The sequence below is a fragment of the Antedon bifida genome, chromosome 10 (genome assembly GCF_963402885.1).
Source record: "Antedon bifida chromosome 10, ecAntBifi1.1, whole genome shotgun sequence".
NCBI classification, from domain to species: domain Eukaryota; kingdom Metazoa; phylum Echinodermata; class Crinoidea; order Comatulida; family Antedonidae; genus Antedon; species Antedon bifida.
In genome coordinates this window covers 5418132-5445967 of record NC_136235.1, presented here as the reverse complement: position 1 = coordinate 5445967, position 27836 = coordinate 5418132, and the positions used below count along the sequence as shown (strand labels likewise).

The window sequence follows — 27836 nt, the reverse complement described above, 5'->3', positions numbered from 1 at the left end:
TTTTTGTTTTTAAATGTAAAAAAAACTTCTCTATAATTATAATACTAAAAACCAGCACTTTTAGTGTTTTCTAATGGTTCTACTCTTTCAGACTCAAAATATGATATTTGAAATGGTGGCCGATATGCATAGTTGTCGGAAGGATCTTGAGACAAGGGTAGCGAAGGTTGAAGATAAACTTGAACATATACAATCCACATTTGACACTGTAGCGTCATATGTGCGACTTGTCCAACAGCGTACGGATTTATTCAAAGTAGAACAACAACCCGAAGACGCTTCACCCGAGAGTCGCCAATCCTATCAAGATTTGCCTGATAGAACTAATCTGCAAGTGAACTCATCCCCGTCTCAAGAGAGAGTCACCGAAAACATGAATCCTTGGTTGCCACAAGATTTGGCTAGATCAGGAAGTGTAAGTGATAACGGTCATACTAGTAGTGGGCTAACGTCCAGAAGGACATCGTTGAGTCGCTCTAGACCGTCCATTACAATTCCAAGACTGCCAAGATCCATGTCACATCCACGGAATTCAAGGCCTGGAAGTGAGTCTTTAGAAGGCATGGACGGATCTGTTCCAAACCCGAATGTTACCTGCGCACCTCTATGATTATATTATTCCTTTCTATGCTAATTAAATCAAATCAATTGTTACACTAATGCAATAGTATAAATAATTGATATTGGTGAACCAACAAGGTATATAAGAAAACAACCTAATGAGATTACCCTTAATATAATTGAAAATAAAATTATTATTATTATATATGTTGCAGGCTAAATTGAGTGTTAATATATGTTTTCCTAGAGGAGACATTTACTTTTAGAAAATGTTGATAGAATAAACCATCTTAACCCAAAGATCAGTATAATATAAACATTTTTTATATCTCAATCACTATAAAAATAGTAATAATAATGATGATGAAAGTTTAGATTTAATATTTAAAATATTAATTGTTTATGTTTCTCATATAGTATTTATACGCTATGTTTTAATAATGTGATTTATTATTTCACGTTAATTATTAAACATGTACGGTATACCATATACATTTCCACCATCAATTGCCCTATAGGTACGCTAGTTGTAGTATGATAATTAACATGTGGTGAATTTACAATGTTTTTAACTACCTAATACCCGATTCAAACGTTCGCAAACCTTACAAAAATGGTTACATTCGTACGAACGTGTGAAAGCGTGTTACACCGATGTAATATGTGCAGACCTCAGCGAGTGTGAATCGGGTATAAGACATACACTAGCTGTATCAGTCTCACTTGAAAATCTAATACTGAAAAACAGTTAATTATTATGCCAAATGGTGTCAATTACTATATACAAATATTTAGTTCATTTGCTTATTTTGATATTGTTTTGTATATTGCAATATCTTTATACTTTTAAAACTGTTCTTTTGATGACAATGTCAAAAAGTGGCTTTAGATTCAAGTATTATATTATTTTTACCGAATTTATTTTATTATTGAAAATGAATGAATTTAATAAATAGTATCTATTGTAATACATTTTTTTCTCTATCAATATTAGTAATAGTATAATTATGTAACCTATGCACAAACTGTTCTTAATAATATTGTATAACTCGGTGTAATTATAGGAAGATATTATTCAATATTATTATTATACACAATAACTACAAAATATGAATATGGCATATTTATACAATAGGCCTCGTAATATTTCTGATCAAAGGAGCATTCGTTCGTACACATCCAATAATGTTGTGTATGATATCAAGTTATTTGTAATTAGAGATATACTTGACTGTTTCATTTTAGTGTGTTTTATATTTATATCCCTTGTGTCTTTTACTCATACATTAAGATTGCAATAATTTCCATGTTGTAGTTGGTAATAAGGTGTGTACTATTGAGGTCTTATCTCATTTGATTATCTTCAGTTTCATTCCAGTCTCCTTTTAAAACAAACTCTTAATCGGAATTATTGCGTTTCTAAGATTATAAACCGTTTGTAACGCATGCATTGCGTTCATTTAATGTCAGAAATAATTTATGCGCTTCTGATTAACACAATTCATGCCTATCTACATACAATTTTTATAATCTCATGTTTTAGTTTATGTGTAAATATGTTAAATATTTATTATTTTCATGATTATCTTCTTCAATTTGGTAATAACGAATTTTGATCTCTAAAATATTTCGTTGAATGGTAATAATAATAATAATTATTAATAATATAAAAAATAATTTAAACGCAATGCTTCCCTTAAACTATAAGGTAATAACTTCTTTCATTTAAAACATATATTTGTTTAGACATGGTATTTAGCTGTGCCTTACAGAAGCAATCATAGAATAGATAGGCCAGTTGAATTACTCATTTTTATTCAGTATTGGTTGTGAATGCTGGCAAAGATAAATCGTCATTCACAATACTTAGACTCAAGTTAAACTATTTAATATCAGCACCAAATTAGTTACAAATACAGCATACGATTCCGGTACGTGTAAATATATTATATGTTCCGGATATAATACTAATACTAAGTGTAAACTGTACATACATATTTATACTCTGTTTGTAAAAAGGTAGATAAACAAATTAAACACACATTATTGTATATAATTATTTACAAATTCAATCTTCTCAAATAAAGTCAACGACGTTCAAAATCCTGATTCACACCGTCACATCGTAACTAGTTAATTATAATATATAGATTACTATAAATGCATTGTTAAATTTACATAAAACAAATATGGCGATTTATTACTACAGTATAACACAATGGGAAGTGTAGTTTTTTTGCTTTTCCATGGTTTAAAATTACCGATACCGTTACCTCCAAAAGCCGAGACTCTAACGCGTTCTAAACTACACTCTTTTTCCGTTTCACGGAACGGAAGACGGCACAGGGTTTAATGATGCCGTCTTCCGTTCCATGGCACAGACAAATTGTGAATGTAGCTTTATGTACAGTATTCTTATTTAGTTTAATACAATTTGAATATTTTAGAAGTAGTGGTAAAGTTTTTTCTAACAAATTGTATATTAATTTTCAACGTGCCTCACTACTACTACTCAAGTGTCTTATTTCCCAACTGTCTCAATTCACGATATACATGGAATTTACCTTTAGTAATATAGAAACACTGAATTCATATGAAATGTTATTACATCTTATACAAAAGTACATAATAATATCCATTCAATACCAAACAATCGTGCAGCAAATAAGTAAGTTGTAAGTACGTAGTTATAATATAAAACACATTTAAAACATTAATGAGATCCAAAGTATCAGCCACTTTGTGTTCATTGAGATATTTTATTAGAGGAAAATGTCGTGTTTTCAAAAGGCACTAAACATATTAATTGTCTGTACTGCTAACACGTTTCTAAAGTACTGTCTATTTGTTCGTAATTTGCGCATACATACATATAGGCCTATTCGACAATTTTAAAAGTAGTTATACAGAATATACGTTGTATTGCACATATGATACCAGGGCCTTTCCTTTTAACGCTTAAAACAACCAAAATTTAACCAACAACATACAGTAGTCCTTTTTGATGTTTGGATGTTACATAAGTAATACATTTTTTTAAACAAAGCATCATAATTAAACTTTATTAAAATTACAATATTACGCGTTTCATATTTGCTCTATAGTATGTTCGTACACATAATACTGCTATATATTTAAATTTCTTGTTGGTATCATCTAATTAATAATAACAATACATTGTATTTTAACAGTTTTTAATTCTATTCAACTTTTATTCGCAGATACATTTATAATAATAAACAATGTGTATAATTTCACCTTTCTCAATCATTATTACAAACTTGTATTATTCTTTATTTCATGAGAATATGGTGGTTATGATTCCTGATCATATAGATTGGTATATCATAAAGGTACAAATACATAGGCCATACCGTATATTTATGTTTGAATAATAATATGTCTTTGTTTAATGCTGATAGAAATGGTTGTTCAATGAAACATTAATTGTTGAAGATATGGAACAGGAAATAAGATTAATCGGAGAAGAGTGAAATTTCACTCTTCCTTGGATTAACATTGTAATTTAGGTTCGTCAGATTGCGATATACATTGAAACATTTAGAATGGCTTCAACAGGTAATAGGAAGGTTTAAAAGGAATCGAAGCCAGTAGGCAAAAAAAGCAGTTTTGAATAATGAAATTTGAAAAAAAGAGAGATAGTGTTAGACCTATAAAAAACTGTTTATGTCGCAGCGTCGTTAATTGGTGTTATATTAATAGGGTTACCTGGCAATTGAGTGAGGTAGGCCACTTCATTGAAACGTTTAACCTATGCATCTAATAATAATATACTCAATATTTTTTTTTCTTCGTGAGGTTTGAATATAATTATGTTGTGCAAGTTATTCCTGTAAGACAAACACAAATCAATATATAAAAAAGTATCTTATTCTATAATTTAGAAAATGAAAAAAAAACAGATTTGTCTGAAAGTCTCCCAGATATGAATTACATTCGATAGTTCATATCCCATATCGAACAATATAACGTGTTTATTGTACGTTGATAATATAATAATTTACATTTTGTACCTAACGTTTAATTACCATTGCCATTAGGTGACCACCTATTTAAAATTAGCACATTAACACATTATTGTAGTTTTGTTTTGGGTCATTTGTGTCTAATATATTTACGAGACAGTGGAAAATAGACTGCTCCTACTTAGCAATGTATACACAGTATATTCACACCAGTTACGGAGACTTATTACGTTGAAAGCTAGTTCATAACAAAATACAATTTGGGGTTAACAGTTACAAAATCATACAGAAAGTTATTGAGTATTTGTATTATTTTTATTAACCTTTTTTCTGTAACGTGAAGTTGTCTTTATTATATTTGATTTATTTGAGTGATTATGTATATATATATATATATATAAATTATGTATATACATATTATGTTTATTCATTATTGTTCCTTTTGTAGATATTACAGGCCGTGTTACGGTGCTCTGAATAACATTATATTTGCAATGCAACTGTTGTTAATACATACGTATGTAAAGTGCTTGGCTTGCATGCCTTTTAATACATAAGACTATTTTTGGATACATAAACATGAAAATGTTTGTCTATTGTATTTGTTTTTGTCGTCTCAAAATATGAAAGAAAATGACCGATTATGACAAAGTGTTGACGAAACTGCTAATGACATTTTTATTTATAGTTATACCTGTTATCTTTATGACAGACTCGTCATTACATGACGGCTAAGTTATACAAAGAGGACAGTTAGTTTGGTTAGTTACAAGCCTGTGGTTGTTTGCTTTGCTTATAGTATAGCCAGGCAATCCAGTCTCTAAAATTACAATGCATACCATTACTTTTCCAATAACTGCATGTTGTTTCTTATAACTCCAAGTTGCCTATTGTAATAGTCACTGAACTGGTATCACCAGATGCTATTATGCAAAGTGTTATGCAAATAGGACTCTTGCTTGAGCAGTGCTTGGTGTGTTGCTTGTTGTGTAAGGACACAACTACGAGCGCTTACTTACCGGGACCTAGCTGAGTGTGGTTTACTAATTTCCCGTTTGGGCTTAGTTATTTACCCGGGTGGCTTCATGGACCAATTATCGCTAACTTTTGTGGTAAATAACATGCATAAACGGAGCAGAATGATCCGTAGAAACCCGTGATGTAACTGCATTAGAAGGATACACACATAACTGGTAAGCACTTTTTTGTGTTTTATTTTATATATATAATTATACTATGTATCAAGAGAGTCCAGATCTTTACTGAAAAAGCGCTGCATGCGATATGGTGTTGCAAGGCTTGTTACATACCATAAACAAACCCGTATTCATAATCAACACAGATTATAACTTATTCATATACTGTATATATGATAAACATAATGAAGTCAGGGGCAGGGTGCGAGAACTGTAAAATGTGGAACTACAGTAGGCCTACCAGTCTCCAGTACGCCTACCAGTCTCCAGTACCTCAGCCCCATGCAACAAGCTAAGACAATTTTTAAATATAAAGCTACTCCGGAAATTACACTTAGGCCTATTCATCGGAATGAGTAAGTTTTTCAAATGTAATTCATGCGATCCATGAAGGTAATTCAACAGAACAACATTTTAAAATACAAACAATGCGAGCCATATTCAGATGCGACTTCAAAGTTTTAGGTGGGTTTGCGATTCCTACCATCATAAATGATATTTCTCTTTGGATGAATACAATTAATGAAATGAATATTCAACTGTCATGATACATATAAATAATCAATATTTTACAGTAATCGCTATCTAATATAGTAGCATTTTGCTATCCACGGCCTGTTGCCTTGTCACATCAAAAGTGCACAAATTAACCTCAAATTGGTTTTGGGTTCATTTCAGCCCATTAGGGCTGAGGTGGTGAAGACTTAGTTGCAACGTCTTCTTTTAGATTAATATTTTGATCTTTTAATACAGTTAAACGTGGTTGGTACATCAAAGGCTCCACTTTATCCAAATTCGAATCCCCCCATAAAAATCCTGGCTACGGACCTGATATTATTGAGCTACCGTGGTTCTCTTATGGCTTTCGATAGATTATCTATTATCTCTTTGTCCAGAAAATGTGTTAAAGGACAACTTTACCGAGAACCATATTTTAACAACGTATTAGGGATGTACATATGATTTCAGAACAATCGCGAGATTTACGATATCCCCGCACGCGCTCGCCGCACAGCCGTCCCCGTAAATTGCTGTGACGTCACGAGTGCATGGCAAAATCTACCTCATGAGTTTTCACTGTTGTTAACATACAAGAGATAGGTACCGTCACTTCAATTGCTAATTTGACCTATATTAGGCTTAAATTTGCCAAAATGTTTAGTCTGGTATTTTGAAGAAACACTTCATTATCCAGATAGGATAGAAACTATCGCGCTTTGCCAGACTTGTCTATAGTTCTAGGCCTACTTTACGTAACAATATTGGTGGCGTGTAGCATGATGGGATACAACTTGCTTGTATACAAGCACAGATGTCTGTCTGTCTGTCAACGCACTGTGAGTCGAGTGGCCATTGCCAAGCAGTTATGACAGGGGCGCCAAAACCCGTAGCTGCTACAATCAGCACGAGTTCATCACTAGCCTACTCGACCATTGTAAGTATTCTCGGATAAGAACTTAAAAATGGAGGTCCAGTGTACACATCTAGTGGGTGCACTCAAAAGAACCCAGTTCATCTTTGGGTGTGTAGAAAGCGACGACCTCGAATTGGACGACCCCAACGACCCGGGCGACCTCGAATTGGACGACCTAGAATTGGACGACCCATTAACACGAAACCGACGACCCCTATAGCCTAGCCTAGGCCTAAGTGTGGTATAACATCCCGAAGCCGAACATAGCCAAAGATCTTTAAACCATCTTATATAATTAATACTCGCAAGCAAGCAATTGATTGAAAAAATACAGAAATATCGCCATTTGATACTGAATGTATCGACACGAACAAACGAACAGATATGGAACGCCAAGAGTGCATCATTAAAACTGCATTCGACATAAATATAAATTAAAAAGAAATAAATATTATACATTACATGGTTAAACCATGGACGTATAATTACATCTCGTCTTCTTATAACGAACACTATAGGCCTACCAAGCAGCGTGTTGCGAACATGTGCATGGGGAGGGCCATAAGAAAGCTTTACAATACATTTCACATATGCATTGTATACGGTCAAAACTTACCCGCCGCTGAAAAAGGTTTACCATGTTTATGATATTTCGTGTGCTAATCGAGTCGAATGCAGTTTTAATGATGCACTCCTGGCGTTCCATATCTGTTCGTTTGTTCGTGTAGACACATTCAGTATCAAATGGCGATATTTCTGTTTTGATTTTTCTTTTTTCAATCAATTGCAATTGCTTGCGAGTATTATATAAGGTATGGTTTACAGATCGGCGCTAATGCAGTTTCGTACCCACCCCTTAAAATTACTCAAAATTGTTTCAATACTTCATCTAACCTACTCACGAGTTGTCTACAGCATTCTGCAAGCATAAAATTGTAAAATATCGATAACTTTTTATTTATAAATATTTTTAATCAATTGATAATTGAGCACCCTTCAGAAATCAATCGCAAGCTTAGCTTCGCGAAAATCATCGCTAGGCCTGCCGATAAAAGTACGGAGGCCTCATAGGGCATCGATCTATAGAGGACGCTGTTATGGTCATATTATATGTCTTTAAAAAATATTCCTCGTGAAACGAACTTTTAAGTTTTTTCATAAAGAAATATTTTGTGTTTAATTATGTTGTTAATTTTTACAAATCATAATGTAAAATAAACTAAAACAGAGGAAAATTGGTCTGTAGTACTTAAATCTTCAAGTCAGCAGTCCCATACAATTTATCTTCTTATTATTATTGTATTCATCATTGTGGGTATCATCATATGTTATGTTTTTAATTTGTTTTTCATTTTTTAATAGTAGAATTTCACACAGGAAAGAAGATAAATTGTATGGGACTGCTGACTTGAAGATTTAAGTACTACAGACCAATTTTCCTCTGTTTTAGTTTATTTTACATTATGATTTGTAAAAATTAACAACATAATTAAACACAAAATATTTCTTTATGAAAAAACTTAAAAGTTCGTTTCACGAGGAATATTTTTTAAAGACATATAATATGACCATAACAGCGTCCTCTATAGATCGATGCCCTATGAGGCCTCCGTACTTTTATCGGCAGGCCTAGCGATGATTTTCGCGAAGCTAAGCTTGCGATTGATTTCTGAAGGGTGCTCAATTATCAATTGATTAAAAATATTTATAAATAAAAAGTTATCGATATTTTACAATTTTATGCTTGCAGAATGCTGTAGACAACTCGTGAGTAGGTTAGATGAAGTATTGAAACAATTTTGAGTAATTTTAAGGGGTGGGTACGAAACTGCATTAGCGCCGATCTGTAAACCATACCTTATATAATACTCGCAAGCAATTGCAATTGATTGAAAAAAGAAAAATCAAAACAGAAATATCGCCATTTGATACTGAATGTGTCTACACGAACAAACGAACAGATATGGAACGCCAGGAGTGCATCATTAAAACTGCATTCGACTCGATTAGCACACGAAATATCATAAACATGGTAAACCTTTTTCAGCGGCGGGTAAGTTTTGACCGTATACAATGCATATGTGAAATGTATTGTAAAGCTTTCTTATGGCCCTCCCCATGCACATGTTCGCAACACGCTGCTTGGTAGGCCTATAGTGTTCGTTATAAGAAGACGAGATGTAATTATACGTCCATGGTTTAACCATGTAATGTATAATATTTATTTCTTTTTAATTTATATTTATGTCGAATGCAGTTTTAATGATGCACTCTTGGCGTTCCATATCTGTTCGTTTGTTCGTGTCGATACATTCAGTATCAAATGGCGATATTTCTGTATTTTTTCAATCAATTGCTTGCTTGCGAGTATTAATTATATAAGATGGTTTAAAGATCTTTGGCTATGTTCGGCTTCGGGATGTTATACCACACTTAGGCCTAGGCTAGGCTAGGCTATAGGGGTCGTCGGTTTCGTGTTAATGGGTCGTCCAATTCTAGGTCGTCCAATTCGAGGTCGCCCGGGTCGTTGGGGTCGTCCAATTCGAGGTCGTCGCTTTCTACACACCCGTTCATCTTTCGGAAAAGTAGGGGCGGGTAACCCAGGTTTACTTGTACATTCAGTCCTGTCTTTGTTGTGGACGTGGACAGACGAACGAGCGTCGAATGGCAGCACGCGACACGAAGATGGACGTACCTTTGGGGAGAAGAATTAATTTTGTGTGTGCCGTCCACACCTGTGTGCAATTCAGCCCATTTAGGCTACAAGTCACTGGTTATTCCTTCACATTCACATTTATTTCCTCGAAAATCGGTATCAAAAGATTATTCTTTTGTTGATGTAGCAAGTAGTAAGTATAGTAGAGAGCACTCTATAAATCACGTGCTTGCAATATCACATGATCGCAATCACGTGATGTTTTTGTACCATACCATAACATACCAGTTCATCTTACGATATAACGAATACATTCACATACATTTCGTAGAACGGTTAAACTTTTAATCATGGTTAATGCGATTTTACCATTGTGTGCTCTTGCTTCGTTAGTAATACTTTCTCGACAAATTGAAGCTACTGATAGACCGAACATTGTGTTGATTGTAGCAGACGATTATGGTTTTCATGACATAGGTTATCACGGTTCAAAAATCAAAACACCGACTTTAGACAAATTGGCAGGAGAAGGTGTTAAGCTTGAAAAATATTATGTTCAGCCGATATGTACTCCAACAAGAAGTCAGCTGATGACCGGTAGATACCAGGTTAGTAGTTTAGGCGTAGCCTATATTAGTATTTCTTGTATTCCGTTGTCGTAGTCATAATGAGGGTAGGCATATTGTTATTCATTGACCGATACGAACTAGTGTGACCGTGTGAACTAGTGTTGTTCGTTCGCACAGCCGCGGTTTGAAATCAAACTTTGAACACTATTTCTGATTCAGTTTTTTTTAGTGTGAAACTTCCTTGGTGGGGCCGGGGGTGGGGAAGCGAATTTACGATAATTACGATTGGTTGGATTCTTGAAGGAAATAAAAAATATTTGATCTGATGAATGATAGGAGCACGTTTGAAGTTAATTATTCTTCATTTTTATAAAAATTGCTATACGTAATGTGTCAATGTAATTGTTTTATAGGTATATAATAATTCCTTTATCAGATTCACACAGGTTTACAGCACGGTGTGATTCAGCCAGCTGTTCCAAACTGTCTACCTCTCGATGAAGTTACTTTACCACAGAAACTAAAAGAATGTGGTTATGCAACGCATATGGTTGGTAAATGGCATCTTGGATTTTACACGGAGGCGTGTGTTCCAAATAAGCGGGGCTTTGATTCATTTTTTGGTTAGTAGCTAGTTTAGCTCTTGACGGACGACGAATGAGCGCAATTTGGTGGTAGCTTGATACGAGTAAAAGCGACTTTCCACTAGGCGAAATTGTTCGCGCGTATCGAAAGCGTCAGCTTATACGCATGTGTATGAAAAATCTGCTTAATAGAGGAGATGAAAGTTGTTGTAGTGTGACATACGCTACTGCGACTGCAGTGTGTTACGAATACGAATCTAGATATATAGTCCTAAAAAAATAAATATTTCAATTTTTATGCAATTTCAATTAATATGCCATTGTATTATCACATAATAGTTATTGTGTATGTGTATTATTATTTTTCATGAACGTAAAAATACTATATGTGCATTTATTGTAAATAATTAACGTTTATTGATTTTTAAATCTTTGAATCAAAAGACAATAATTGATTGTAATTGACGTAATTATGAATAATCAGCTTAGCTGGCGAACCACGGTAATAATGTAACAACAATTAAATAATCAATCATATTATTATGCACCTTTAATAAATGGTTTAATTGCTTTCCATGATTTATAAGTGGGCAGTTTAGAGTTTCTCTATGCCTGTAATAAATTATAGTGTAGGTTCTGACTCGACTTAATAATTGGTAGAAAGATAAACATATTTGCACATATGGCGTGTCATACTTATATTTGAGCTACGTTTACAAATCAGAAAGTCGACTATTAGTGGCACGCACTCATATAGTAAAGGGATACTAACAGCAAGGCCGTAGCGAGAGGTTAAAAACAGACGAGGCAGAAATGCTTGAAATATAATTATTAACATAAAATATGACGATCTGTGCTGGGGAATTGGGGTGGGTGGTGTAAATTGAAAATTACAACTATGCTGATTACGGCCCTGATCAGGCAAAAAATGGGTAAAAACTAGACACTTGGAGCAAGTATAAATGTAACCGTTTATAAATTAAATTAAATGTTTAGCCTATTATACACCACCTAATTATTGATATTATTTCTTGTAAACATTAGGTTACTATGTTGGAGCCGAGAACTACTTCACTCATATCAGACAAAACGGGTTAGATTTACGGAATAACTTTAATGTAGCGACAGAATACAACAATACTTACTCTACCGTTTTATTTGCTGAGAAAGCTAATGCGGTTATCAATGCTCATAACAAAAGTCAGGTATTATACCTCTATTTTAATTATTTTCTAACCAATCCATGTACCACAAAATCAGCGTTCAATGTGTAGTTCGATTTAAAAAAAAATAAAAATGATGCTGACAGTGGAGTTAAAGTATTAACATCGAAACTATACAGTTAATGATGTACTTTTATGTTTTTCAGTCACTGTTTCTGTATGTACCTTTCCAAGCAGTACATGGCCCTCTAGAGGTTCCTGCCAGTTACGCAGAGCCATACAAATCGATTTATCCTAATGATAAATCGCGACAGACATACGCCGGCATGGTGACGTGTATGGACGAGGCAATTGGTAACATTACGAACACTCTAAAAACAACAGGACTGTATAACAATACTGTTATTATATTTTCAACAGGTAATGTGCACTGATTATTATAACTATCAGTAACCCGTGCTCTGTGGTATAATTTCGATGTTTTGCTTTAAGCGGTGATACTTACACATTTCGCGGATTCGAACTCGAATGTACTAAGCATTGATATCAGTGGCCACGGCGTTTTACTCACTGAGCCAAACCGTGATTTACGAAATACACTATGCGATCGTTTGACCGGCTGCCGAGACCAACTGTTTTAATTTGTCGGCCGGCTCGGAATGGGTATTTGTAGATCCAGCCTTTGCGGTGCACAGAAGAAGTTGCGTAGTTGATACGTGGCGTTCCAATTCGCGAAACATAGCCGCTAAAATTGTGTTAGTGTTCATCCTTAAAATTCAAGTGATATAGCATATCCTGTGCGGCTCATCAAGAAACATCAGTGTGCCAAATGTGAGAACGTACCATTCAGTGGTTTCGGAGGAGATACGTAAAATTACGCGACCAATTTATTAGTATCAATAATGTATAGATAATGATTATTTACATCAATGCAATTTCAATTGATACACAAAGTGTATCCTATGATTATAGTCGATAACGATACCGATGACGCTAACGATAGTGAGAAATAATTAGATCGACGATGTGACACAATAAACGATACAGCAAAACAGTTTAAAAGCAGGAAAATATTATTATTTCGTTAATTACATTTTGTTATTAACTAAAGATACCCCGACAATAGAGGTAGGTCTATTAACCTATAAGAGAACAAAACAACAAGTGTATAACGAGTTCACTCATGTAGTTTAGTGTTCGAATTAATACCTGTACAATACAAAAAAAGTCAGCTCCATGAATTTCAATTTCGAAGTCAATATTTCTGTTTTTAGTCGCGTGCAATGCGACTCTACAGCTCACTATGTCGGTCGGTTGGTCGGTCGGTAAACACTAACTTGTATATGGCCTTGTCTTGATATCGGTTTCATCTAGCCATGGAGAAATAACTTATTTCTCCATGATCTAGCTAAGTCAAGTTTTCAGAGTATATTCCTTATGGCCAGGACTCGATGTGGTTATGTTTTTCACGGTGGGAAATCAAAAATTACGCGGTCTACGCAGGATTTAACGAAATTACGTTTGTAATCATATCTTCACAAGCATGAATCACAATTAAATAAAATTTGGTACTCATAAATTTCAGGTCATATTTCATCATATGGCAATACAATTACGTGCGTAGCGCATATAACGCATGTGTACGCGCGCTTAAAATTTTCAAAATTGTCAAATTTATTTTCGATGAAATTAGAGTACGTTTCAGGCAATTTTAAACGTTTAAAAAATTGCAATGAGTGCGCAGATTTTTTGCACCCGCACTGCACGTTAATACGCACTCTTTTTGCCCGATTTCTGTTTTACAACATTTCTTTAATAATGTCATCATATTTGATTCACTTTCCAACTCGAAATTATGTTATACGAGCACGTCAAAAGTGACAGGCTACGCACGTGTAAATTAAAAAAATATAAATGTTTTTAAACATTTTCAACATTTTTAAACATGTTCAGCAATTTCGGTCGGTTGGTCAGTCGGTCGGTCGGTTGGTCGGTCGGTCGGTAAACACTAAGTTGAGAACGCGACTGCAGTCATGGATATGGCCTTTTTTGTATAGTAGTCGTGGACCTTCATTGTCCACAAGGCAATGATTGAAGTGGAAATAGAATTATATTTTAGAACAGTAGTAGAAAGTGACAGGTATTGTATAAGCCTGGGTACCGTACCAGTCAACAGCACCGATAGAAAAGTGTACCGTAAGTGTTATTTTATTTCTATTTCTAGACAATGGTGGAGCGGTTACACGAGGGGCAAATAATTGGCCATTACGCGGATGGAAAAACACACTGTGGGAAGGGGGTGTCCGTGCGGTGGGCTTTGTTCACAGTCCCCTTCTTCCAATGCAAGTTCAAGGAACTATCAACAATGAACTAATACACGTCAGTGATTGGTTCCCAACCATTGTAGAGGGATTGGCTCAAGGTGATACTAAAGGTACTAAGCCTCTTGATGGATACAATGTATGGCCGTGCATTAGGTAAAGTAAAATGCTTGTTTTGTTCTAGAATACACCAATAGACTATTGTAAATATCCAGTTTTTTAGGCACTTTATAGTGTATCCAGTATCCAGTATTCCAGTATAGCTCTGTCTACACTCTCTATCAAACTTTTGTGACAAAAAATGTGATGTGCCCATATACGGACATGATGATGTCATATCACTACCATATTTGGGCACACCACATTTTTAGTCGCATGAACGCGACTCTATAGTTCACTATGTCGGTCGGTATCACTATGCGTTTTATCGCTTTTCTGTACTTTTTGAACTGTTTTGATGTACAGAAAAGTTTTAAAGTACATTACTTTTTGAAAGTTCATTTTTTTCTGAGAGCACGCGACTTATGGCTGTTGGCCTTGTTTTTTGTCAAACTAGTTTGATAATGTAGACAGCTTAACAAACCAGTTTTGTTCAATATTGCTTTGCATAAATTAGCATGGCTACTTCCAAAATATTCCGTATTTGACATCGTTCTATATGCATGTAGTCCTGCCTCGTTTATAAATCGTTACCAAGAGTAACTATAGGCCCGTTATAGCTTAGTTATTTACCCTGGTAAATTGGTGGCATACCCACCAAAGTTAGCAGATAACTGTTCCTAAACGTGCCCACGTAAATAACTAAACTTGAGAGGTCTATTTTCTAGGAAAATGATTACTTCCGTGTATTCTCTGTTTGCGTACGAGTTTGTTCTGGCAACATCTCCAACCATTAGATGTTGTATATGCAGTAGCTCTTAATGATAACCAGCGGAAGTACTGGTTTCACAGTATTCTGTCATCCTCCAATGATGTGAAATTATTTTTCCAAAAAATCCCGAATTTTATGAAATACATTTAACTTTTTTGATAACCATGTCCATTCTTTTACAACTTAATACATTAATATTTTGAAAAATCGGTAGATAACAGGCCATAAATTATGTTTTCATTAATATATGACTTAAACTGAAATTACATAACCTTGCGTATTTCAAACGTGTGTATTAAAAATTTTAAACCTTTTTTGTGTTTAGTAAAAACGACGCTTCTCCACGTAAGGAAATTCTTCACAATATAGATCCACTAATTATCATTCCTGGTACACAATGGAAAAACAGCTCCTTTGATGTTCAAATAAATGCCGCTCTTAGGTCAGGTGATTGGAAGATTCTTACTGGTGTTCAAGGTAACTACCAACCTTAATTAATTTTAAACTTAGCTATATTAGTTAAGTCTGAACAAGGGTGTCACAAAGGAGAGGTTCTACTCACTGTAATTGAAAAAAAGAAGAAAAACGGGAAGACTGTTTAGATACCACATGTATACATTTTTTTTATTTCCCTCTCAAAACGTGCTATACACGGTTAAATGTACACTAATGACAGTGATCTACTATGTACCGGCACCCTTTCAATTACTGTTAATACATTTTTACGTGTTGATACGCTTTTTTTAATAGGAAGTGTTGATTGGGTAGTGCCACCAGATTCTGGTATTACGCCTATTCAACCTGTTGTTGTGAAAAATCAAGTATTATTCTTGTTCAACGTAACTGCTGATCCAAGTGAACATACCGATCTTTCTGGGAAGTATCCAAAAGTTGTCGATATGATGCTAGAAAAGTTAGCGAATTACAATAAAACCGCAGTACCATGTCAGTTTCCGGCGCCGGATCAGAGTTCCGCCAACCCTAAACTTCACGGTGGAGCCTGGGGTCCGTGGCAATAGGACACGCGTTAAATGCGCGCTATTTTTATACATACAATAATGACATTCAGTAATTGTAGTTTTTTAGTTTAATAATTGAATAGGTTTTCTTTTTAGCTTCATAAATTTAACATATTATTGTAGCTACTACAGTACTTAACTGAGGGACCTCGTTGAAAAAGTTGTGCTTTTAAGGCGCCTCTATGATGAATATTTAAAATAAATGTTACATGATGTAATTAAATTATATTAAAATAAGAAAATGTTAATAAATGACGTGTTGGTTAGGGTTGTTCAAATTCCATTAGGTTTAGTGAACATCAGTCCAAAATACGCAGATTTTTTTTTCAAAATACGTCAACTTGAGGGCGCTCAACTAATCTAAATTACGCAATTTTTTCCAAAATACGGAAAAAACTTTAGGGCATTCTCAATGTCAGAGCTCTTTTTTTTTAAATACGCGATTACACAACACTTTAAATATGACTATTTTACCTGCAACGTTTTTGTAACTGTATTAGACTTAATTTGATAGTTAAACTAGCTACGTCTGGTATTGTACTATCATACATTACATATACTTGATTACATTAATAATGTATAAGCCGTGATGGATTACAAACCCTAATACGAAGTCTATGCTTCATTTTAAATTTACAAATTTATTTCGTTTAAAACTAAAATGCTTGTTTTACTTGAAGAATATATATATATATATCCTATTAGGATACTATTGAGTTCTGACCATAAAGGCAACATAAATAAAGTATTTTTGACAGACTCGCGTATTTTGAATTTGCTTAGCGCGCCCTCAAGTATTTTAGAAAACTTCAGAATTCTGGAAAATTATTATCGCCTTCAATATTTAATGTATTTTGAATAGCATTTTTTTTAAATAGGGTTTTTCAACTTGACGTATTTCGAAATATGTTGTACAATAGTATAGATGACGAATTGAAAAAGAGTCTGAAAACGATGTTCACATGCTCACAAAGATTATACGACACCTTAAAGTGGGTTTTGCTCAAATAAGTTTACGAATAATGTGACCGGAATTAAGGTTGATGTACCTGTTTATTATATATAATATATATAAAAACTGTTTTAATGTCTGCTTTAAATCATAATTTACTGACACTGGCGATTTGCAAATCATTTTTGATACAATCTTTATTTTTTCCAAGGAAGAGTGAACTCTTTTTGCGGTTGGTTCACAATAAATAAATGAAAATGTAACGTAGGCCTATATTTCAGCAATTGTCATAGGCCTACTTATTTGAATTAGATTTTGACTCGAAAATGTGTTAAAAAGCACTTCACTTTTTGGAAAGACATTGACTTCCTTTTCTGAAGTGAAAAGAATCAAATCAAACTTTTTTTATTAATATTTTGTATTTTTAACTAATGTTTGTGTCAGCGCTGTTGCTACTGTATTTTGCTTTTGTTTTCTAGATAATAAAAATTGTTCGAAACTACTTATAACAATATTGGTGGCGTGTAGCATGAATGATGGGATACAACATGTCTGCATTCGTTTCTGTTTGTATTTATGCGTTTTGCTTTGCTTGTATACAAGCACAGATGCTAGGTGTATTTGTTTTGCCACATGGTGGAATTGCTGCCTATCCGGACAATTTCAACACTACAAACTCTACAGCTAAATCAGAGGCTTATAAATTGCACAACGCAGCCAAATATGTAGGCCGAACGGTCACTGAGCTGAAGCCTGATTTTATATTTCTTAGTACGCCTCACGGCGTATCCGACTCGAAAGACTTCCTGTTGTACTACAATACGGTTGCATCCGGAAATGGACAGACTGATAATTGTCCGCAACCTTGTGTAAATGTATCTATTGGTCTAGATACTAACGTTACAAAGAATTTACTTGAACAACTAGAACCGAATGCAAATATAAGTGGAGCTACTGCGTTTGGGCCTCCTGGAGAATCGACGGAACCGTTCCCGTTGAGGTGAGGCTTATACAGAGTCTTCAATCACAATTTCATTTATAGTTTTATTTTTATTAGCTCAGCTATTAAACTGTATGTGGTGGATATCCGATACACGACATTTTTCTTAAGAGAAAGCTCATGTCTCGGTTAATATTAAATAGATGGTATTTCATTTAAAGATGTATTGTCCCTTGAAACACAACAAATGAAAGTCAAAATATTCTAAATTTAAATTGGCCATATCAAAGTAATATAAAAGTTATTCGCTTTAACAACAAGTTTACGTCATTAACAGGTAAATTAATTTGATTACATTTCGTCTGGAAATCGTCTTGAGCGAAAGTAAACAAAGATTTCAAACCACGAGTATGCATTATGCATGATGCTAATTAGGATTGTTAACAACTCGTCACGGTTGAGAATGTGTTTTCACACAGATCGCGAGGAAGTTTTATGATTATGCATACAGAGTAGCCAAACAAGCGCGTTGCATTATGAGATATGTTTTGATCGAAAACTTTGACTGGAAGTCAAAGTTATTTTTTGAACAAAAAAACGTCTGTATTTTCAGTTAAATGATTTTTTTTACGACTTATTTTTGGAGAAACTATTTTGATACTTCAAAATGACCCACTTTTTTTCGAAATCTTTATTATTTCGAAGGGACAATACATCTTTAAGTAAGGCTAATGTTTATTTTTGGTGATCTCTATCAACTCGTTGCGTTGAGTGCGGGTTTCTCGATCTCTGTTTTCGAGGTCTTTCATTTTTTTTTCAGATGGGGTGAAGTAATTCCGTTGTCATTTATAGATAAAGGCACACTCAACTATACAAAGGTTGTCATTTTATCTCAGCCAAGTAGACGTTATAAAGAAGACGTGCCAATGGTGCCAGAACTGATAAAACTGGGTTTGTACATTTATTAATACAGTAGAACCTCTCCCTCATCAGCAGACACACTATTAAGGGATTCTACTATAAGAATGTGCTTGTATTATATTTCCTTCCCCACTGGAAAGAATAAACTTTTTTTTTCTCAGCTGGGGCGTGTAATAATATAACAGGGCGACTTTTTCTTATTCTCATAGATTTCCTAATCTTTTTCGTTTCAAATTAATTAATTAAATTTCAATATATCACCGGGCGGTTTAGAATTTATTCTGTGCCTGTAATGTTTATATATATTTTTATCCATTTACATTTTATTTATTTCAATGGTGATACTTATTATTTACACATTTCGCGGATTCGAACTCGAATGTACTAGCATTGATATCAATGGCCACGGCGTTTTACTCACTGAGATAGCTGTGATTTACGAAATACATTAAGTTCCAAGAATAGGTGGAATTCAATAAAACGATGAAATCAGTCGATAATGTTGACCGGCTGTCTAGATACTATTTTAATTTGGCGGCTCAGCATGGTATTTGTAGATTCGGCCATTGCGGTACAGCAGAAGATGTTGCGTAGTTGATAATTACATGACGTAAGAACTCCCGAAACATGGCCGCTGAGACGTCAAATTACTGTTATTCTTTGCTTTTTTTAGTGTTTATCCTTAAAGTTCAGGAAAGTGATATAGCCTATCGTGTGTGGCCCATCAAAAACATCAGTGTGCCAATGTGAGCACGTACCGTTCAGTGGTTTCGGAATAGATTTAGTTTTAATTTAGTAGCTTTAATATGTAGATTTATAAGATTATATTTCAAAATACATGGTTAATTTTTTTTAATTTCAGGTGAATCCATTTTCGATATACTTGAAACAACTGGGAAGACCTACGTTGTAGTGATTAGTTGCGATCTTGCGCATACTCACGATAAGAACGGTCCGTATGGGTTTTCAACTGCCGCTGCTCCTTTTGATGAGGTAGGCCTACTTATAGTCAACCCATAGATGGTCATAGAGGAGACGGGCTTTAAAGTGATCCCCAACGTATGTTAAATAAAAGATGTGGTATTAGTAGGAGGGTTCAAACGGCTGCGTTATCGAATTTTGTAAGGGATTTTTATTTTTGCCCTCAACCATGTGAATTTGTGGCCCGAGCCACTGAAGCGTTATTAAGTAGGTCAAAAAAAAAACCCCTTTTTACTGTGATATTAAAAAATGTGCTGGGTTTCGTGGAAATTGGTAATCGTATTTTCTTTGTGTTCCAGGCCTGTGGAAATTGGGCTAAAACACTGGATGGTACTTACCTAAATATAAAAGCTGCTGCTTACGTGGATAAAGCACTATCGTGTGGATACACAGGTCTGGTGATGGCTAATGCCATGTTGGAAAGGTCAGCCAACAAGTGGACACCGTCCTTGCTGGCCAACTATCACCCAAGTTATTATGGAATGATGGTTGCTTCGTTTGTAGATGCTAGATATAAAGATAGCACGATCTGAAAATTATATATTGATTTATACAGAGAAAGAGTTAGTATTTATCTGTTTTGAACGGAGCCACAGTTTGCGTTTTTAGCAGGCCCACTGAGTGTCACACAAACTCTGTCTGAGAAACTTAGATTGGCCTATTTGCTACTTTAGGATATTGAAAACTAACTCAATCGTGTTGATTGAAAAGAAACGTTAAAGATGTATTGTCCCTTTGTCAAATTCCAAAAAAATAAAAATAAAAAGATTTCGAAAAAAAGTGGGTCATTTTGAAGTATCATAATAGTTATTAACTTTCACCAAAAATTAGTCGAAAAAAAAATCATTTAACTGAAATACAGACGTTTTTTGGTTCAAAAAATAACTTTGACTTCCAGTCAAAGTTTTCGATCAAAACATATCTTATAATGCAATGCGCTTATTTGGCTACTCTGTATGCATAATCATAAAACTTCCTCGCGATCTGTGTGAAAACACCTTCTCAACCGTGACGAGTTGTAAACAATCCTAATTAGCATCATGCATAATGTATACTCATGGTTTAAAATCTTTGTTTACTTTTAATCGCGACTATTTTCCAGATGAAATGTAATCAAATTAATTTAGCTGTTAATTACGTAAAATTGTTGTTTTTGGCACGAATTTTCGACTTAAAGTGAATAACTTTAATATTACTTTGATATGGCCAATAAACATTTAGTATATTTTGACTTTCATTTTTTTGTGTTTCAAGGGACAATACATCTTTAACATCAAATAAATATTTTATTCCACGAACATCAAAAAATGCAAAAATAATATAATGCAGAGTCTCATTAATTTAATTTAATTATTTTTTTGAATAAAAGTAAACATGTAATCAATTGTTGAATTGTGCACAATGGAACACGAGTAATATTGTAGTACGGTCGGATATGTAAGTATAATTTTGAAAATCAAAATGGCGGCTGAAGGGTTGGTCGAAAAAATGGCACCTAACTTTTTTGGATTCACCATCTCAAGAATAACAAACTTAGCTAAACAAATCCATTTTGGCACAATCGAGCTGGAAACCACCACACTCAAAATGAATCGTATCCAGTTGTTGTAGTAAGTAAACGCTAGTTGAGAGCGCTCTATAGATTACGTCCTTGGAATACCACATGATCGATCAGGTGGTGTTTGTGTTTACGTACCAGTTCCTATTTCCTTACAATACCAGTGAACAATATATTCACATGCATATCGTGGTTTCGAACGGTTAAACAATGGTTAATACTATTTTACCATTGTTAGCTTTGCTAGTAGTACTTTCTCGGCAGATTGAAGCTACTGATAGACCGAACATTGTGTTGATTGTAGCAGACGATTATGGTTTTCATGACATAGGTTACCACGGTTCAAAAATCAAAACACCGACTTTAGACAAATTGGCAGGAGAAGGTGTTAAGCTTGAAAAATATTATGTTCAGCCGATATGTACTCCAACAAGAAGTCAGCTGATGACCGGTAGATATCAGGTTAGTAGTTTCATACTCCATGGTAGTTTATAGTAGTTAGGCCTATAGCTAATTAGCCTATATTCTTATCTGCTATATTGGCCGCGCCAATACACGTTGTACACATGTATTTGTATATCTGTATTTTTGCTGCAACTTTTGTCCCTATCTTTTATGGGTTTCTCACATCTTTATTTATCAATTTACTGTATAGCACATAAAACCATGCTTTCATAAGTAATGTGACCATATAGATGTTATAGCATTTATGGAAAAAACATATGCAGTAAAATGATATTTACAGTCATACATCATGTGTGTGTGAGTGAATAAACACATGTCCACCTGTTATGTAAATTATCAATATGTCTATGGTTATAATGCTATAAATAATTTCCAAAATAAATTGATGTTAAACCAAATGTTTGCTTTGTACTGTAAGTTAATTTAAATGTCAATGTCAAAGCTAAAGAGGTCATTTAACTTGGTCTTCCTCAATGCCACAATCAGAAAAAAGCGGAACTTACAGTTCTACGTTGTTTATGCGAGCTATTTACATTGCTAATACATATATTGATATAAACACATACTGTTTTACATTGATAGCTTCAAATGCCTTTAAACAAACCAAATCATACATTATTGCTGTAAAAAATGTATTTATATTGTAGTAACTGCAGTAAAATAATGTTTAATAATCCATTATTATCAGATTCACACAGGTTTACAGCATGGTGTAATACGACCAGATGTTCCAAACGGTCTACCTCTCGATGAAGTTACTCTACCACAGAAACTAAAAGAATATGGTTATGCAACGCATATGGTTGGTAAATGGCATCTTGGATTTTACAAGGAGGCATGTGTTCCAAATAAACGAGGCTTTGATTCATTTTTTGGTTAGTAAATTTGTTTAGCCCTTTGCGGACGACGAATGCGCACCGTTTAATGTTAATTCGACAAATAGAAATATAGAGGAAGTGAGACTGTGTTACAAATAATTTGTAATTTTGTTTTTAGTAGGCCTATGCCATTTCACCTAAGCCTATACTAGTTAGTTATAGAAAAAAATAGTTAAAATGTCTTGTCAGATTGTAACTAAAATTATGGTTTATTATTATTTTTCGTGAGCTCAAATGCATTTAAAATGGTAACTTTCATTATTAACGTTTATTGATTATTTAATCTTTGAATCAAAGGATATTAATATATATTGATTGTAAATACGTAATTATGAATAATCAGCTTAATGTGGGTGGCAAACTACGGTAGGCTAATAATGTAAGGACAATAATAATAATACATGTCTTCACTGTTTACAAATGATTTAATCAATTTCCATTATACAACAGTTTAGAGTTTGTCTATGCCTGTAATAAATTAGTCTAGCTTTTAAATGGCGATTCTACTTCTTAATAATTAGTAAAAAGATAAATATTTTGGCACACATGGCGTTTCAAACGTATAAACTTTAGTTTACTAATAGAATAATAACATAAAAAAAAAAGAGACTTAGAGCAAATCTAGTAATACATGTATATACTGTATACAATTTATAAATAATTATTATAAAAATGTCAAATTATGTAAATTAACATATTTAATTTGTTTGTAACTATAGTGGAGTAGCTATGCGTCAGGGTGTTTGCCCTGCTCTGACGTAATTTATACTTTATACTAAGTACATTTGAGGATAATTCGAGTATTCTCAATGTAATTATTATAAAGTACAAATTACGTCAGAGTAGGGCAAAAATCTGACCAATTATATACAATACCTAATTATTGATGCTATTTCTTGAAAAGGTTACTATATTGGAGCCGAGGACTACTACACTCATATCAGAGAGGACGGATATGATTTACGGGATAACTATAAAGTAGCGACAGAATACAACAATACTTACTCTACCGTTGTATTTGCTGAGAAAGCTAAATCAGTTATCAATGCTCATAACAAAAGTCAGGTATGATACTTGTATTTTAATTGTTTTGTCTTTAGTGACTCTGCGTGGTCACTATGCGTTTTCAACGCGTCACAAATCCACGCCGGACCACAAAATGATCGTGCAATGTTGTGTAGTTCGTGTTTCATATTTTTCAGAAAATTGATGGCTTAAGCGCACAGTGGGATTTGCATCGTCAAAAGTATTGTCTAATCTAAACAAGGCCATATACATGGCTGCAGTCGGGTGCTCAAGTTAGTGTTTACCGACGACCAACTGACCGACCAACCAACTGACCGACATAGTGAGCTGTAGAGTCGCGTTGCACGCGACTAAAAATACCCCTGTTTTATTCGTGTTGAAAACATTTCTAAATAAATAAAAAAACTTGTAAAGGCTAAAACAAAGTATCACGCCTATAGTAAACAATAAGCACTTTCCAATAGTGACGTAATGTCGATGTCCTTTTTGCGCCATCAACACGTACGCACTGTTTGCGCAATCAATACGTACGCACTGTTTGCGCCATCAATACGTACGCACTGTTTGCACCATCAACACGTACGCACTGTTTGCACCATCAACACGTACGCACTGTTTGCGCAATCAACACGTACGCACTGTTTCGCCATCAACACGTACGCACTGTTTGCACTATCAACACGTACGCACTGTTTGCGCCTTACTCTTTCTAAGCCTAAACTACGAATCAATGGTGAATTTGGTATACTTTATTGGACAACAACAGAAAGTGTTATATTATTGATAATTGTCATTAATTTAATCATAAATACAACTTAAATGTACAGTATATTTTTAAAATTAAGCATGGTTGCTAAATTATTTGTGTTTTTAAAACATCGAAACTATACAGTTAATGATGTACTTTTTTTCAGTCACTGTTTCTGTATGTACCTTTCCAAGCAGTGCATGCGCCTCTTGAGGTTCCTGCCAGTTACGCAGAGCCATACAAATCGATTTATCCTAATGATAAATCGCGACAGACATACGCCGGCATGGTGACTTGTATGGACGAAGCAATTGGTAACATTACCGCCACTTTAAAAACAAAAGGACTGTATGATAATACTGTTATTATATTTTCAACAGGTAATGTGCACTAAAATATATTATTAATAATTATTTAAATTCATGTAAATACAAATCTCGCACTCGATACGTACACGAGCGGCCGCGGTATCATACGGTCCATAACAATGATGATAACGATAGGGAGAAATATTTATTAACACATTATTAGAAAATCTATTCTGATATAATATATAATTAAAATTTACCAAAAGAATATTTTATTAAAGCTAAAGTTGTTTCGGTCCAGTAAACGTTTGACTAAATAAACCCGATATACACATATAGATCAGTGCACGTAAACAGTCCATTATCTTTCTCGATTAAATTTAACAACATTGGGAAACAACATGATTTGATATACAATACAATATTTAGTAAAGCGGTCTGTAATAAATGCAATGATGGTATATGTAGTTAGTTAGATGATAGTGGCATTTAGTGCAGTGTAAATGGATTTGGTACAGCAGAGATAGCGACTTATTTTAAGCTGGGGTAAGGCGATTGTTACCTCTTGATCTTGGTTGGTATTATGTGATACAGCAATAATAAAATCCGATAGAAAAATATACTTTTTCTTTCCAGACAATGGTGGACAGGTTAGAGCTGGGGCAAATAACTGGCCATTACGCGGTTGGAAAGGTACACTGTGGGAAGGGGGTGTCCGTGCGGTGGGGCTTTGTTCACAGTCCCCTCCTTCCAATGCAAGTTCAAGGAACTATCAACAATGAACTGATACACGTCAGTGATTGGTTCCCAACCATTGTAGAGGGATTGGCTCAAGGTGATACTAAAGGTACTAAACCTCTTGATGGATACAATGTATGGCCGTGCATTAGGTGAGTGAAAGGCTAGGTTATGAACTACAGTACAACAATAAACTATTGTAAATAACTAGGTAGAAGAATTAGTATCCAGATTAAAATAGTAGTGTTCTCTTATCGAGTTACCTACAGCAGCATTGCTACTTTCAAAACATGCCGTCTGGAAACCTTATTTCCGTTTTTGACATTCGTTCTGTATGAGTCCTACCTCCGTTTTTCTACCTCTGTGAATACTACCTACGTTTACTAAGAATGAATGTTTAGTTATAATTTACCCCAGGTAAATTGGTGACATATCCACCAAAGCAGCGATAACTGTGCCCTTGAAACCGACCTAAATCATAAACCGTAAATAAATAAGCCTAACATTCAATTTTCTATGGTCGAGTTTATGCTGCTACCATCTTAAAACAGCAGTAGCTCTAAAGCGTGGTTCCCACTTGCGACACAACGTAACGCATCCTACGCAACGTAAGAAAATGCCCTTCCAATAATTGTGTTTGCACCAACCTGTGTGAAATCAAACCTGCGATGTTTGCAGCACTGTTGCGGCGTCGGTTCTCACTTGTGATTGCGCAATACAGCTCTGTGCGTCAATACGTCGTTGCGTTCTAGTGAGAACCACGCTTAACCAACCAGCGGTGGTCTCCGTTACTTCAAGTTATACTAGTTGCACAACAAACCTCATCTCTCATCCTCATTTTACCAGAACCAAACTTTTGATGTAAAATTATGTTTTATAAATGATACTTGAAAAATCGGTACATAACTGGCCATTGATTTGCACGTATTCATACTGAATGTTTTTATTTTTTATACGATGGTACGGACATTATGTTTTCATATGACTGAAACTGAAATAACAATTGTACACAAACGTGTGTATTTAAAATTAGAAACCTTTTGTTGTGTTTAGTAAAAACGACGCTTCTCCACGTAAGGAAATTCTTCACAATATAGATCCACTTACTATCATTCATGAGGGTAAACAGTGGCAAAACAGCTCCTTTGATGTTCGAATAAATGCCGCTCTTAGGTCAGGTGATTGGAAGATTCTTACTGGTATTCAAGGTAAATTTTACCTCTTATTAATGTTACTGAACTATATTAATCTCTGTCTACCTATCAAACTAGTTTGTGCCCATTTTTTGGTCATGATATGCTCAAATATGGCAGTGATATAGCATCATGTCCATATATGGGCATTTACACTAAATGTGTTCAATCTTTTATACATGATGTTTTAATACGTTATTCGATATACTTTTAGGAAGTAATGATTGGGTAGTGCCACCGGATTCTGGTATTACGCCAATTCAACCTGTTATTGTGAAAAACCAAGTACTGTTTTTGTTCAACGTAACTGCTGATCCAAGTGAATATAACGATCTATCTGAGAAGTATCCAAAAGTTGTCGACATGATGCTAGAAAAGTTAGCGAGTTACAATAAAACCGCAGTACCATGTAATTTTCCGTTGCCGGATCCTTCCTCGGACCCTAAACTTCACGGTGGAGTCTGGGGTCCGTGGCGGTAGGACGCGTGTTACATTCGTTTATATACAGTACTTACCATTTTTTATTTTCATAAATTAAATATTTATCCTTCTGTTCAAAGTGGCTTATATAATAACATGTCATTATACTATATTTGAACAGAGCCACCTCGTTGCAAAAGCTGTGATTTTGTAAGGAGCCTCCTATTAAATATTATAGAAACAGCAAAAATGTTATTAAATTTGTATAATAATGACTTCCTAGTTTCCGATTAAAATCATTCAGTGAACTTTTCTCAAGTGGTTGCAAGTCGTTGATTAATTCGATAACTCAGTTACTTATTAATATT

The 27836-nt window shown here is 34.4% G+C and overlaps 4 protein-coding genes across 5 annotated transcripts in view; all 4 read left to right on the top strand.

Annotated features, from left to right (window-relative positions):
• Window positions 1-5127, top strand: part of LOC144854194 (small conductance calcium-activated potassium channel protein 2-like) — a 74689-nt gene extending 69562 nt beyond the window's left edge. For both annotated transcript variants that reach the window (XM_078712099.1, XM_078712100.1), the window contains exon 9: window positions 92-5127. In XM_078712099.1, coding sequence (XP_078568225.1) covers window positions 92-610 — 519 coding nt within the window. In that variant the 3' untranslated portion in view covers window positions 611-5127. The remainder of the gene's footprint in view (window positions 1-91) is intronic.
• LOC144854483 (arylsulfatase J-like) lies at window positions 4128-16606 on the top strand. Its single transcript, XM_078712440.1, has 9 exons — window positions 4128-4140; window positions 9908-10006; window positions 10207-10421; window positions 10819-11005; window positions 12011-12171; window positions 12336-12549; window positions 14354-14606; window positions 15647-15798; window positions 16072-16606. Exons 1-9 carry the CDS (start codon window positions 4128-4130, stop codon window positions 16338-16340), a joined length of 1563 nt encoding a protein of 520 aa, XP_078568566.1. The 3' UTR covers window positions 16341-16606.
• On the top strand, window positions 5565-21029 carry LOC144854221 (protein CA_C1420-like). Its single transcript, XM_078712140.1, has 5 exons — window positions 5565-5740; window positions 17772-18292; window positions 19053-19183; window positions 20016-20146; window positions 20434-21029. Exons 2-5 carry the CDS (start codon window positions 17826-17828, stop codon window positions 20665-20667), a joined length of 963 nt encoding a protein of 320 aa, XP_078568266.1. The 5' UTR covers window positions 5565-5740; window positions 17772-17825; the 3' UTR covers window positions 20668-21029.
• An 804-nt stretch (window positions 21030-21833) lies between these two features.
• Window positions 21834-27781, top strand: LOC144854209 (arylsulfatase J-like). The gene is given in 8 exon segments (XM_078712126.1): window positions 21834-22154; window positions 22846-23032; window positions 23940-24100; window positions 24976-25189; window positions 25754-25842; window positions 25844-26007; window positions 26909-27063; window positions 27263-27781. Coding segments are annotated over 8 exon segments (1488 nt in total). The 5' UTR covers window positions 21834-21902; the 3' UTR covers window positions 27529-27781.
• The last annotated feature ends 55 nt before the right edge of the window (window positions 27782-27836 follow it).